We start from the raw sequence: 14373 nt of genomic DNA on the forward strand, positions 1-14373 counted from the left end.
ACTGCACCCCCATTTACTAGTATCACTTTGCCTCCAGGAAGGATTTATATAAGATGCCAGCATTTAGGGAAGTGGTCGGATGATGTCATGTGTGGTATCAAAAGCTCATCCTGACACATTTTATTTGCACATGCATGAGCCAGTCCATTGTTTGCAGGGCAAGTCACAGTTTTGGCAGGGATTCTGTGATCCGTAGATATCCTATTTCTTTCTTCAAAATTAATCGTGATATTGTCTCCTGTGGTTCTTCCTAATCATTGTGCCTCTGTGTATCTGCTACTGATACTCCATAAGCCGGTGTTCGTTTGTTTCCTTTGTTGCTGTAACTCTAGTTGCCACAGAGTTGTACATGGTGGGATTTAACTCTCTCACACCTATTTCATTCAGAGGCAATTAGATAGAACATAGGGCACAGGAGTATGCTTTCTGGACACATACCCTTTTCTCGGAGCCATTCTAACTTTTGCTGTGCCATGGAGTTCAGCAGGTATGGAGCAATTCCAGTACCCATGGAATTAAGGGGAAATATTCCAAAGTGTCAGATTTTTGTTTTCTTTTTTATTTTCTTTTGTTATTTGAGAAGATTTGCCTCAGAATCAGATTTTGCACCATTTCTTGTCATTTGGGCACGCTGAGGATGGAGTAATAATCTCCATTGTATACAAACTAAGAATTCTGAAGCAATTCACCAGGCGTCAGAGATTTCAGAGAAAAACTTTCTTTCAATTTGTAGACTGATACGACATTAAGGCAAGTCGTTACGTCATCAAAATGATTGTACATCAGAAGTATGGTTCCAGTTTACATCATGATGTATTATATATTATATAAATACCTTTAACAAAATAACTATTTATCCTGTAGGAAAGATTTTCCATTTCTATCTTTCCAAATGATAAAAGATATCATGTTTATTCTCACATACTGATGAAAGTTAGGATTTATTAGAAAGTGGGTGGATATACAACATCACGCTCAAACTTGGTATTTTTCAGCGTTGAAAATAACTTGTTTATGTTTTTCTTTTCAATAAAAAGAGCTGTATCTCTCAAGGAGAATAGAAAAAATATTTTGCGTGCTGAATTTCGAGTGAGCATTCAGAAAGATTTTCTATTATTTTGTATTCTTTCCTAATTCTCTAAGAGGAATAATTTTGTTTCATTAAACAGTCTGAGACTCTAAACTTCATCCTGAAATCATGAAAATATTTTCCTTCATTTACATTACTATATATTCTACATTTCAAACAGAATTATTTCATCTTGATTTCAGTGCATGTGTCAGTGGGCATTTGGGTATACAACTAAGGCATACAGAGTGAAAGGAAAATTATTAGCACACGCAGAAAGCCTCAAAATCTTTCGCAATTACTCCAAGTATGTGCAGTTATTGGTTGACACTGAATGCTTTATCAAAGAAAAAAGGCAAAGAGAGATACATCATCCTTTCCTCGGCAAGTAGGTAAATAGAAAGACAACTTCAATGGAAGAACTGAGCCCATCATTTCTTTAAATTAAGTATTTGCGATTTCTGAATAATTCCTATGCACAGAGTTCTATATAAAGCAAATGTAGAGAAAAAACGAGTAGGAATATCTGGGAGTTCCACTATTCTATTCCTGGAAAATCACCTTTCTCTCTTTTGTAGAAAATATTGCAAAGAATCTGGCCGAGGATAAATGAGAATTATGAATCCCAGGGATCGTGTTTTCTCCAGACAGCAAACTAGATATTTTGTTTTGGTCTTATAAGTATCACAGGAGGAGTAGATCGAGAGCAGTTCTGTGGCAGAATACCGAAGCGCCTGTTCAGTTGTGAAGTGCTTGTGCAGAATAAAATGAAACTTTATGCACTTGAAGTTGCTATAACATATTAATGACAGTTCTCCTATCTACTATATAATTTTAAAATAAAAACAAAATTACAGCCCAGGAGTATGGTTTATTCTGCTGGGCTGGTAGGAGTTAACGCTCTTACCGGCTATTCCTTCAGCATTTAACGTTTCACTTCAAGTGTGAAAAACAGAGCAGATCATGCAAAATATTCAGAAATGGTACTTGAATAAAGTCCGGTTAGAGGAAAAATAGCGTATTCTCAAAGTATTCTTCCAGTCAGGTCTGGCTTGGAAAATATCCTCCTTACTTTGCTGGAAGCAAAGGCTCCCTTTTAAAAATAAATCTTTCTACAAAATTAATGCTTGTGAAAATGAGCGCAATGGGTCCCTGTTGGTCAGAGCAAGCACCGCTTATATGGATGAACATTAAATAGAGATATCATATTCATACAGTAAATCACCAAGGCTTCATAAATCTTCCATATGAAAACAAGAAGGGAAGAAATATGAAATAGAGGGAATCTGTATTTTGGGGAATCCAAATTACGTGAAATGAAAATGCAACCCAGAGAGAATTATCTGCTCTGGGCAAGGTGACTGAAGAACAAGATAACGGATCGCAAGATCGTTGCGATCACGTTTCTCTTGTTCCATCGCCGACGACTTTTCTTTGGCGACAGTAATCCCTCTGTTAAAAATACGAGAGCAACTGAGAGAGAATAGTGAGGTCACGCGCTATGTCTCAGGCAATCTCCTATTTGGTTACCGAAGTAATTGGAAAATTATGACAGTTTGGTGACGGACAAGAGCCCTGAAGAGGGAGCAGGTCTCGGATTATAATGTAACTATCACAAACGTACACTTGAAATGAGTTGATAGAAATAAATCTGACCTGTACTAATTTTATATATGTAAAATTAATAAAAATGATCATCTAAGCTATCAAATAATATATTTATAAAACTAAAAAAATGTGTAAGGTAAAGGCACTCTAGAAAAACGAGAANTCCAAGAGGCTCTTCCGGAAATGAGCGACCAATCGGGTGACTCGGCATCTCAGTCTGATTTACAGTTCTATTTGGTGCTGGCTTTAGTCTTGATCTCATTTTTGTTCCTCCTGACAGTTGCACTGGCCATTGTGATGAAATGTGGAAGGTCGATGAATCTCCCAGTTTTGCGATGTTTTGGTTCTGATCGTTTTTCCAAGTCGGGTCCAGGATTGCCCCAAAGCTACTGCGATGGGACTTTATCGTATAGCTATAATCTGTGTTTAGCCGCAGACTCTGGTAAAACGGCGTTTAGTCTCCTAAAATCAAATGGTCAGAACTTCATAGAAGAGAACATTCTTTGCAGGGATAACTCTGGAATGCTACCTATGAGCAGTAAATTTGCTCCTGGAGACCCAAAGTCTGAAGCTGAAGCACTTGGAGAGGTGAGTCTTTGTATAGATTCGCTCGTATATCAGGGCTTTTTAAAATCCATTTCCTTTAACTCAAAATTAGAGTTCTTAATAGTTAAAAATATTGTTATTTGGATTAGTTATTTCTAGTATCATCAACTTTTATCGCTTTAGGATAGGGGGTCTAATACATAGATTTTTTTTTCAGTAGAGTGTCTGAATTTTCTTCGGCGTGTCAAAGTAAAATGAATCAGCGTTTTGTTTTGTTTTAAATTATGAGATACATTGTGAAACATAATTTTCTTTAGGAGTAGCTTCCTTGTAGCTTTTGAAAATGAGCATATATTGTCAGTTTGTGTGTATACACATAAAATTTATGCTCACACATATTATATAGGTATACTTAATTTTATAATAATTTAGGTATAAAACAAAATTATACATTTATAGATATGAAAACAGCTAAAACTCAAATACATGCTTGCATCTACAATGCATATACTGCCTTGAGAGTTTTCTCTATTCCTAGTCTGTTCTATGCTATGTAGGTTTTTATACCTCGTTCTTCACCATAATGTCTGAGTTCCTCCCAGTAGTGCATTAAGAAATGTGAGTACACATCTGCCATCTAGATTAGAGAAGCCAAGGTCAAATAAGTGTGCTTTGCATTTGGAACAGAAAGTGGTGATGTTTGTGATGGTCCTTAGTTCCCGAGAGAGTTCATTCCACAGTCTCTGCTCCCAGAGAGAGTTCTTTCCCCAAACAAATGGTTTTAATCTTATTGTTCAGAATTCCATTTTGCCAAAGGAGCAAAGTGGTTGACCACGGTCTTTGTCCCAAAGTATTACAGTCGTTTTGGTGTTCTGCGGCCAAGGAAGTGAGCACTTGGACAATAAGGACCATCACCTTGAACAAAATTTGAAATTGTATTGGAAGCCAGTGTAGACAGTAGAGGACAGGCAACCTATGTTGTTGAGGAGATGAGCTGCAGCATTTTGTACTAGTTGGAATTTTCAAAGTGCTGAAGGTTTCATGACAAAATATATTGCATTGCTGTAATCCAGTCAAGAGGTGATACGGGCATGAATAACTGAGGCCAGGTCTTCATTACCAGGATGGGATGGAGTGTCATAGACTGGTGGAAGTGAAAGAAAACATTAAGCACAGCTGTTGTTTGTAAGACCTCAGCATCAGCAAGAAATCCAATAGTACACCTAGACTACAGATTGAATTTATCAAGTGTAGATGTGAAATTTCAGGTAAAGGAGACTTCACTGTGACTACAAACGCCTCAAAATACTTTCCTCTTCCCACCAGCATCACCTCTGTTTTGTTCAGTTCCAGCTTCAGCGAGCTATTCTTCGTCCAGGAGCTGATTTCATCGAAGCACTGCCATCTTGGTGGTAGTGGTGTGGTCTTATGTAGTGAAGGATAGGTGAGCCAGGAGCACCTGGGACACAATATAGATTTTAATAGGGCTGCATGAGTTTAAAATCATGTCCGAATTTGGTCCTTTTGTATAAGTAGACAAATTCGCATGCTTATAGTTAATGTTTAACTTAACTTTTTGATATCTTATGTACTGAAGGTGATTGAAGTGTCATGAGATTAAACTGGGAGTGACTCTGTATGTGTATGCGTGCGTGTATGTGCATGTGTGCACCCGTGTGTGCAGGAAGTAACGAAATTTACTTCATTTTTTTTTAAATTATAAAATAGATTGATTTGCATATGTTGAATTCTGATGTAGAAAGTATATTTGGAGGAATTTGTCCATGGTGCTGTGAGATGCTTTTCATTTTCAACACCTAATAATTGTTCAAGAGATCTTTTATCACTGATCAATAGTAAGAATCCTAGGAGGGAACCTCATGTGGTTTTTACACATTGGTTTTTCAAAATAAAAAAGGACATTCTTAAATATGTTAAGCATTTTCTCGTCTCTGTCGGAAGACTTCATTTAAGAAAGAAAGAAAGAAAGAAAGAAAGAAAGAAAGAAAGAAAGAAAGAAAGAAAGAAAGAAAGAAAGATTCCCATCACCCTGTGAAACCTTACTGAAAGAGACATTTTATAGTGTAAATGGGAATGACCCAGGAAATTAGTCAGTTAGCCTGACATAAATCCAAGAAAAAACAGTCGTAGTACCTGATACAGGACTTTATCAATAACATTTATAGGTCCAATTGCTAGTATCAATCAATATGTTTTTATGGAAAACAACTGTTATTAAATGGCTTTGACATCTTTTTTTATATGATTACAAGTTTGACTCACCAAAGACTGTGTGATTATTTTGGAATCTCACGGGGATCAGATCTCATTCTGGTGCTGTTCCATATTTTTGTCATCGATGTGGAAGAAAATACAAAATAGGTTCTGATAAAAAATTGCAGATGACAGAGAGATTGATGGAATTGTAAATGCGGGTCATTGACACCGAGTACTGTATAATCTGAGACCAATCAAAGGCCATGTGTTTTAATAAGACAACTGCAATGTCATATCTTTACAGACAAACATTATCGGCCATACTTTTGTTTTGGGGGAGTGTGGGACTGTAATCTTGGCAGCAGTGAATCTGAAAAAAGATTTAAGGATTGTTATATCAGCAGCAGCAGCATCCCTGAGTATTACATCATGAGAATTAAAACAAACAAACAAACAAACAAAAACAGTTAGCCTTCACAACGTACAAAATCTTTAAGCATAAAAAGGGGGAAACTACTTTCTAAAATTTATCCCCGTGAGTCACCAATAAATCCTGACCATGAACGGATTCCATAGGTTTATGCAGTGTAGCCCTGTCGTAGCCACGTTAGTGCAAGGATATTAGAGTGACAAGGTGGCTGAAGTAATAAGAACCAACTTCAAGAAGTTGGTCCAATAGAAGATATTACCTCGCCCACCTTGTCACCATAGGTTTGGTTGAAACCTCACCAGAATTCCTGCATTTTAGGTGCTCAAATGCACTTGTTCTTCGACTTTCCTTAAAATTCTCACAGTGCTTAAGAGCGCTGTTTTCTGAAGGTCACTGGTTATGACGTCTTGCACACTTTATGCGTTATTGAATTACTCATGCATACCCTTAGGGATCGCTCCAAATATCTGTGACATTGTCTTTGTTCTAGTCGTCCATTATTATTCCACGACATGGCAGAGTTCTTCATACTTCATTATCTTCTCTTGTTTCTTTCTAATGTTTCTGTCTGCTGGTATGGTAATATCAATTAGCATTCTTATTGGTCTTCTTTTCTACAGCTATGTTCAGCCTGTTTGCCAGCACCATTCGGTCTGTGACAATTGCCAGATCCTATAAAATCTTAGCCTCTCCATAGGGGCTCCAGTTCATACACTTGGTGACCTAATTGTGTGTGTTCATATATTCTTTCCCAGCTAGGCTCCTAGAGGTGCTCAACACATGCTGCACCACCTCTCTCTCTTCTCAGAAAACATGCTGCAGTTTGGGGAACAGTTCTGTTGGTCACTTTTGTTTAGAACATAAAGCCTTAAGGACTGCTCTTGTGCACTGCTGAGTCTCTCTCTCTCTCTCTCTCTCTCTCTCTCTCTCTCTCTCTCTCTCGCTCTCTTGAGGTATCCTTCTGCAAACCATGAGTTTGTTAATCCTCAAACAGTTGTGGGTTTTATCTCTCTCCACCACTGTCTGCGCACTGATTTCTGTGTAAATCTTTTGAATATTTCTTTGGCAATTTGTTTTCTCCTTTCATTTTTACTTTCTTGGGCTGGGATGCATGCTCAGCCATCACGTGTTATAACGACCAGATGATATTTTACTCTGGTTGCCTCCTCTTATATTTTCATGTTATATTCTTCATTGTTAATTGCTTCTTCCACAGATAGCGAACCTTTTCCTCCATCGCATCATCAGATGTACATCCCGTCCACATCTTGATTGATATTCATACTCTATGCATCTCCAGAGCTTTCTTGTTTGGATGTCGATTTCTTTCTTCTCTCTTGATTCCACTTGGGCAAACTGGCGGTGTACCGTACTACAGGCATTACCCACATAGTAATGGTTTGCATCAAATTATTTGAGTTTTCTCATTAGAGTAGCTCTTATTCATTTGTAATATTATTTCCGCACTCTTCATTAACTTTATTAGGTTGCAACACAGACAGTTCTCTTATTCCAAGGTATTTGCAGGGGCCATGGTGAGAGATATGTTGGATAGCATTTTTGTTAACTTGTATGCACTCTGAGTGTACCAGTTAGCCTCTCTTTACAGATGCCAAGCTAACCCATAACTTGATATCTTCACCAAACTTTTCTACATGTAATCAATCTCAGTATTGCCTTTTGTTACTGTCCACATAGCTTCAGCTCATCCATGTGTAACAATGGTTAACTGGTTGCTGCTCTTATGATAACCACTCACGAAGCATCTATGACACTGGAACCATTGCTACCATGAACTGCATTGGTGAAAAGGAATCTGCTTGAAAGATTACTCTTCTAATTTAGATCTCATCAGTGAGAGTCCATTCCAGGTAGAGTTGAATGTTCCAGTTAATCAGAGATTGCCACAAAAAGAAAATAATCTTTGGATAAACCTTGTGCATTTTCATTGTCCTAGTGGTCCACACATGTGGGATGATGTTACATGCTTTCTGATTGTCTGTCCACACCATCTCTCATTTTCTCTCTCTTTTTGTGTTTTGAATCTTCTTTGATCCTTTTGTTCAGCCAGAGACGGTCCTTTGTCCCTTTTCATGTTTATTGCGCAGTCTTCTTGCACAGGAGGAAGCATTCCATTGTGAGCTAGCACTATTTGGATCTTCTTTGCCAGAATTGCCGTTAGAAGTTCCCACATAGCTGGCAAAAGTGATCAGCCATAATTCATAAGATCACTGTGGCCTTCTTTCTTTTTTTTTCTTTTTTCTTTTCTTTTCTTTTTTTTTTTTTTTTGCACGAGGATGGTCCTTCGTGTCACTGTCCATCTTGAACACCCTTTCTTCAAACATGTATTTAATTTTTCAAGTAAACAGCGGAGAGAGGTGTTTCGGTCAGAATCCACACACCCCATCTAGACCAGGGGCTTTCCTATTTTTCATTCCTGTCAGTATCTCACCTGTTTATTTCTTTGATATTCCTGTGTATTTGTGATTTCTAAATTTATCTCACACATTATTAATCCAGTCTCTTGTTGGTTATGTTGTTTATTCTCAGACCACAATGTCTTTCCACTAGCACTAGAACTATTCCACATTATTTATTGGCTCTAATTTTTCCCCCTATTCTGCTTTTACTATCAGTCTGGTCAAATAATCTTTTAGGGTCTCTCATGAAGAACCTGGTCTCTTGATACTGACAGCTTCGTACTGAACAGCTTTCAAATCTATGAGTTAGTGCAATCAGCTTCTGTTTACACTGCTCCTTCACAACTCTCACATCCCTTTTATGCAGCTGATATTTCATCTGCAGGGCCATTCACTTCCTTTTTCTCTTCAAATGATTTTTTCTCCAATTATCCAATGGGAAGATATCTTAGTGTAAAATCTTAATCTTCTGATCTAACCTTCATTTCCATAGAGGTTCTTTAATATCGGGAGCTTTCTGGTGGTTCAATTCCTGAGTTGGCTTGACGTTAAACTGATGAGCTGCTACTGTTGCTGTAGCATCAATTATATCTTTCAATTGTCTAATATTTATTGTACTTAAAGCTTCCTGGTGCGCTACATTCAATACATACATGATATCATCTAGTCTTTGCTGGTCTACAAATTTCATATATGGAAGTACTGGTCAGGGCTCTATTATTTACTTGTATTACCATAGTATCTAGGAGTCATAGCCATGGCCCAGGAGTCCATTGTGCTGAGTGATGTACAAATACAGAAAAAAAGACAGTTCCTGCCCTAAAGGCAGCTAGTAATCTAACTATAAAACAGGAGACACAGATAGATATAGACAGGTAGATGGGGGAGTATTAGGAAACAATAAAACAATGTTGGTCAGCATGATAGAAAATGATTAAATCCTGCAGCATTAAAACCTGTATTATTAAGTCTTTTGTAGACACCTTGGCAATAATTTGATGTGTATGGTAGCTCACCCCAAGTGTGGGGGCAGCATGGGAAAAAGCATGTAGGTGCTTATATGAAAATTTAAAAAGTGGGTAGAGCAGGCTGGTATCATTAGCTGATTGGAGGTGGTAGGTGAGATCTAAATAGTGAATGAGAGATGATAGATGGGGATAGGACAGGAAGGGCTTGAAATTGAAGATAAGCAGCTTATGTTTGATGTTACAGAGAAGAGGGGCTAGTGGAGAGATGCAAAAAGAACAGTGATGTAGCCAAAGAAATGGCCCAGAACAATGATATTTTCAGCAGAAGAAAATGAATATTAGCAGGACAAGATTTCATTTGCCAAAGCCAGAGAAAAAGATGTTGCAGTACTCAGCACATGAGCCAATGAGAGCCTGGATGAGAGTTATACCTGTTTGGATGGTTAGCAAATACCGTATGTTAGAGATATTATGCAGGAAGAATCAGCAAAATTTAGTCATAACCTGGAAGTGAGGACCTAGAGAGTGGTGTAAATTAAAGATGACACCCAGATTATGGGTGTGAGCTACAAGCAGGATGGTGGTATTGTCCACAATGATAAAAAGTAGTCAGAGAGCACAGGTTGGAAGGAAGATGAAAAGCTTTGTTTTATTCATTCTCAACTTGAGCTGATAGCTAGATATTCATGAGACGTGCAAGAGACAAGCTCAGATTTTAGTTTAGACAGATGAAGACAGGTTTGGAGTAGAGAGGTCACCAGCACAGAGATAATAGTTTAATTTTTATTTATGGGTGAGATTACCCAGAGATAAGTTGGGAAGGGTGAAGAGAAGAGGACAAACGACAAAACCATGTGGAATCCCAACTGAAAGATGGAAGGTGGATGAGAAGGGATCTCTGAAGGATACTCTGAAGGAACCATTAGAGAGGTGGGAGGAAAACCATGAGAGGATAGAGTCATAGAATGCAAGGTAGGACAATGTTGTAAGAAGGAGAGTATGGCTGACAGTCTCAAAGGCGGTTGACAAGCTGAGGACTGAATATTGATTCTAACATTTGACTAGCAAAATTCATTAGAGGCTTTGGTGGGAATACTTTCAGTGGAGTCCACGGGAAGGAACTCATATTGGAGAGGGTCTAGGGTAGAATTGGAGGAGAGAGGCTCCATACAGTGCTTTTAAATGGTCCATTCAACAAGCTCAGAGATTAAAGGGGGACGTGAAATGGGGTGGTGATTGGAGAGGCAAGTAGGGACAAGGATGGAGTGGTTTGTTTGTTTATTTAATGGTAGAGAGTAAAACATGCTTGTGTGAGGGGAAAGAGCCAGAGGAGAGGGAGGGAGAGGATGAGAGTGGACACAAGGGCTATCAGGAGATGGGGTCACTGGGACATATGGAGGGGTTACTGTGGAACTCTTTGCCAGAGGATTGTGTGAAGACCAGGACTATAACAGGTTTTAAAAAAAGAACTAGATAAATTTATAGAGGATAGGTCCATCAATGGCTATAAGCCAGGATGGTGTCCCTAGCCTGTTTGCCAGAAGATGGGAATGAATGACAGGGAATGGATCACTTGATCATACTTGTTCTGTTCATTCCCTCTGGGGCACCTGGCATTGGCCACTGTTGGAAGACAGGATACTGGTCTAGATGGACCTTTGGTCTGACCCATTATGGCCGTTCTTATGTTCCTATGTTAGAGGAGGAGAAACTATGAGAAACGTTTGTGTATTTGACAGGGGAAGAGAGAGTTGTACCGTCAGGGTGTATAAACATTTGAATGAGCTCTCGGTGTGATGTTGCTGCAAAAGGGATAGCAGCATCACTGGATGTATAATATGGGGAATATGGAACAGGCGTGGGTATTGGCACTGGAACAATTTGTATATAGCCATTGAACCAAACTGTAAACACTGTATATGATGAAAACCACTTCAAGACAGGAAGTGTAGCAGCACCCTCAGCATAGCTATTTTCAGCACCTATGGGGATATGGAATAGGAGTAGAGAGATGGTATTATCTCAGCATACTATACTGGTGAGATTGTTCCTGGAATAGTGTGTCCATTTGTGGTGTCCACACTTTGAAAGAGATGTTCAAAATGGAAAGGGTTCAGAGAAGAGCTACAAAAATGATTAGAAGACTGGACAACATACCTTATAGTGAGAGACTTAGTGAGCTCAATTTATCCAGTTTATTAAAGAGCAGATTAACATGCAACTGGATCATGGAATATAAGTAGCTACACTGGGAAAACATACCTGATTTAAGAGAACTTAATCTTTAATATAGCAGACAGATATGACGAGCAATAACTGGATCCTAAAGTTAGAAAAACTCAAATTGGAAATTAGGCAACTTTTTGACAGTGATAGTAATTAACTACTAGAAAAGCTTTGATAAGAGAAGTAGCTAATTCATCGTCACTTGGAGTCTTTAAAAAACGTTTGGCTGTCTTTCTAAAAAAATATGATTGCACCACCACTTGTAATGCTCTAATAATGCCACTTACACATTAGGGGGAAATAGTTTCCCCACTGCAGGCATTATTGGGTGAAATTGTCTGTCCTGTGTTGTATGGTAGGTCGGACTAAATGCTATTAGAAGTTCTTGACGGCCTTAAAAATTGTAAATCTGTGACTGATTGGTCATATACATTAAACATAACTTACAGTTGCTCATTTAATTTCAGTTCCAACACATTCAATTGTTGACATTTTGCATTTTGTACATAAAAAATGATGTTCTTTGGGTCAAAATCTGCTCTTATTTATACAGATACGAATTTAGAGTAATAATACTTATAATTTAAATAGCACTTTTTATTCAGACATTTCAAATAGGTTGCAAAGGTAACATTGCCAATATTATCTACCACTTTCAAAAATGGAAAACTGAAACACAGAGGGCTTAAGTGACTGGACAAAGGCTGGAGCAAATCAACGGCGAGGTGGAATATAATCGCTGTTTAATGATTCTCGCTACCTTGTCTTATTGGATCAAGCTGTGTCCAGATTTACATTGCAGTAACGAGATCAGAATCTGGCTCCCTCTATACAGCTACTATAGGTCACAAAATCTAGGAATTCAGGGAAACTTTTTCTTCCTGACGAGAGACTATCTAATCCTACACAATGTCGTTTAAAAATGAGTCAAACAGTTGTGGAACCTGAACATACAAAACTTCACAGAAAACAAAAGAAAACGAAATTAAAATTGATGCCAAGCAGTTTCTACATTTTCATATAGATTATTCAGTTTATATTTGTCAATGAGTTACGAATCTACTTTCTCTTTCACGAGATCAATTTAGCTGTAGTTCTGCGTCCGAGACTGCAAGTGCCGCTGTTGGCCAACGCGGTGCAGGAGCCGCTGCTGGAGATCCATAGGAGTCTCCTGCAGTGCGATTGCTCAGTAACACAGCACAGATCCGAGAGAAAACAAAGCAGCGGAAAGCTCTCACACACTTGCTGAGAAAAGAAATCGTCTCCGGGATTTGTGGTGTGTTACTTGACAGAGAAGTTCATTTTGTTTACCTTAAAGTGACTAGTCTGGAAAACCTTTCGATGTAACGGGAATTTAAGACAAAGAATCTATTCAGACCAGACAGGCCAGGAGAGCGTATCGGAGAGTGACTGAGATGGAAATCAGGCACAGAGATCTGAGCCGGGCAGTCACAAGGCAGGTACTGTTGTTTCCCTTTGTATTCTCTTTGTTCTGCCGGGCGGTCTCGGAGCAGATTCGTTATTCGATTCCGGAGGAAATGGCCAAAGGTTCCCTTGTGGGGAATCTCGCCAAAGATTTGGGGTTGGATGTCAGAGAATTGCAGCAGCGGAAGCTCCGTGTCAGTTCGGAAAAGCAATATTTCAGTGTGAATGAGGGAAATGGCAACCTGTATGTGAATGGCAGGATAGACCGGGAGGAAATATGCGGGGAGACACCCCTTTGTGTCCTGACATTCGAAACGGTGGTTGAAAATCCTTTAAATATTTATCATGTGAACATCGAAATACGGGACATTAATGATAACGCCCCGCGGTTCAAAAGAAACAGCGTTGATTTAGAAATCAGTGAATCGACACTATCAGGCGCGCGATTCCCAGTAGAATCTGCACAAGATCCAGACGTTGGAATCAACTCGCTGCAGAGTTACCAGCTCAGTAAAAACCCCCATTTTATCCTATCCGTGAAGGAGACCCCAGATGGCATTAAGCATGCGGAAATAATTTTAGAAAAACCTTTAGATCGGGAGCAACAAAGTTCTCATCACTTGATTCTGACGGCTGTGGATGGGGGAGATCCATTTAGATCGGGGACAGTTACCATTAACTTTAAAATTTCTGACGCCAATGACAATCCTCCAATATTCACTGAAGAGATCTACAAGGTCAGACTGAGGGAAAATCTACCAAAAGACTCCTTTGTTCTTCAGGTGAAAGCCATGGATAAGGATGAAGGGTTGAATGCAAAGATCACCTACACCTTCAGCGACATACAAGACACAGGGCGCCAATTATTCAGCCTAGACCCAGAGAAAGGAGACATTACAAGTACAGAGCTTCTGGATTTTGAAAAGAAAAATAAATACATGTTGGGGATAGAAGCCAGAGATGGCGGTGATCTGATAGGTCACTGCAAAGTAGAGATCGAAATTATTGACGAGAACGACAACGCCCCAGAAGTGACTGTAACATCCATGTCCAGTCCTATCTCCGAAGACTCAGTGCCCAGGACCGTGATAGCTTTGATCAAAGTCTATGACCGAGATGCCGGTGAAAATGGAGACGTCACCTGTCATCTTCAGCACAACTTGCCTTTTAAAATAGTGTCGTCCTCTAATAATTATCACAAAATTCTCACAGACAGCACCCTGGACAGGGAGAGAACCCCGGAGTACAATATCACAATCATAGCCACAGACAAAGGCTCTCCCCCTCTCTCCACCCAGAAAACCATCCTGTTGCAGATCTCGGATATCAATGACAACGCCCCTGTCTTTCAAAAACCTTCCTACACCGCCTATGTGCCAGAGAACAATCCCTCGGGGGCCTCTGTTTTCAGTGTAAAAGCCTCAGACCGGGATCTGGACCGGAACGCCCGACTCACTTACTCCA

At 39.2% G+C, this 14373-nt stretch overlaps 1 protein-coding gene across 1 annotated transcript; it reads left to right on the plus strand.

Moving 5' to 3' along the window:
* Positions 1-12615: 12615 nt before the first annotated feature.
* LOC117884617 (protocadherin gamma-B5-like) lies at positions 12616-14372 on the plus strand (the record flags this gene model as incomplete). The annotated part of the gene is made up of 1 exon (XM_034785094.1): positions 12616-14372. A coding segment is annotated over exon 1 (1473 nt), but the record flags the coding sequence as incomplete, so codon positions are not given.
* Position 14373: the final 1 nt, after the last annotated feature.

The sequence above is a fragment of the Trachemys scripta genome, chromosome 11 (assembly GCF_013100865.1).
Source record: "Trachemys scripta elegans isolate TJP31775 chromosome 11, CAS_Tse_1.0, whole genome shotgun sequence".
NCBI lineage: Eukaryota > Metazoa > Chordata > Testudines > Emydidae > Trachemys > Trachemys scripta.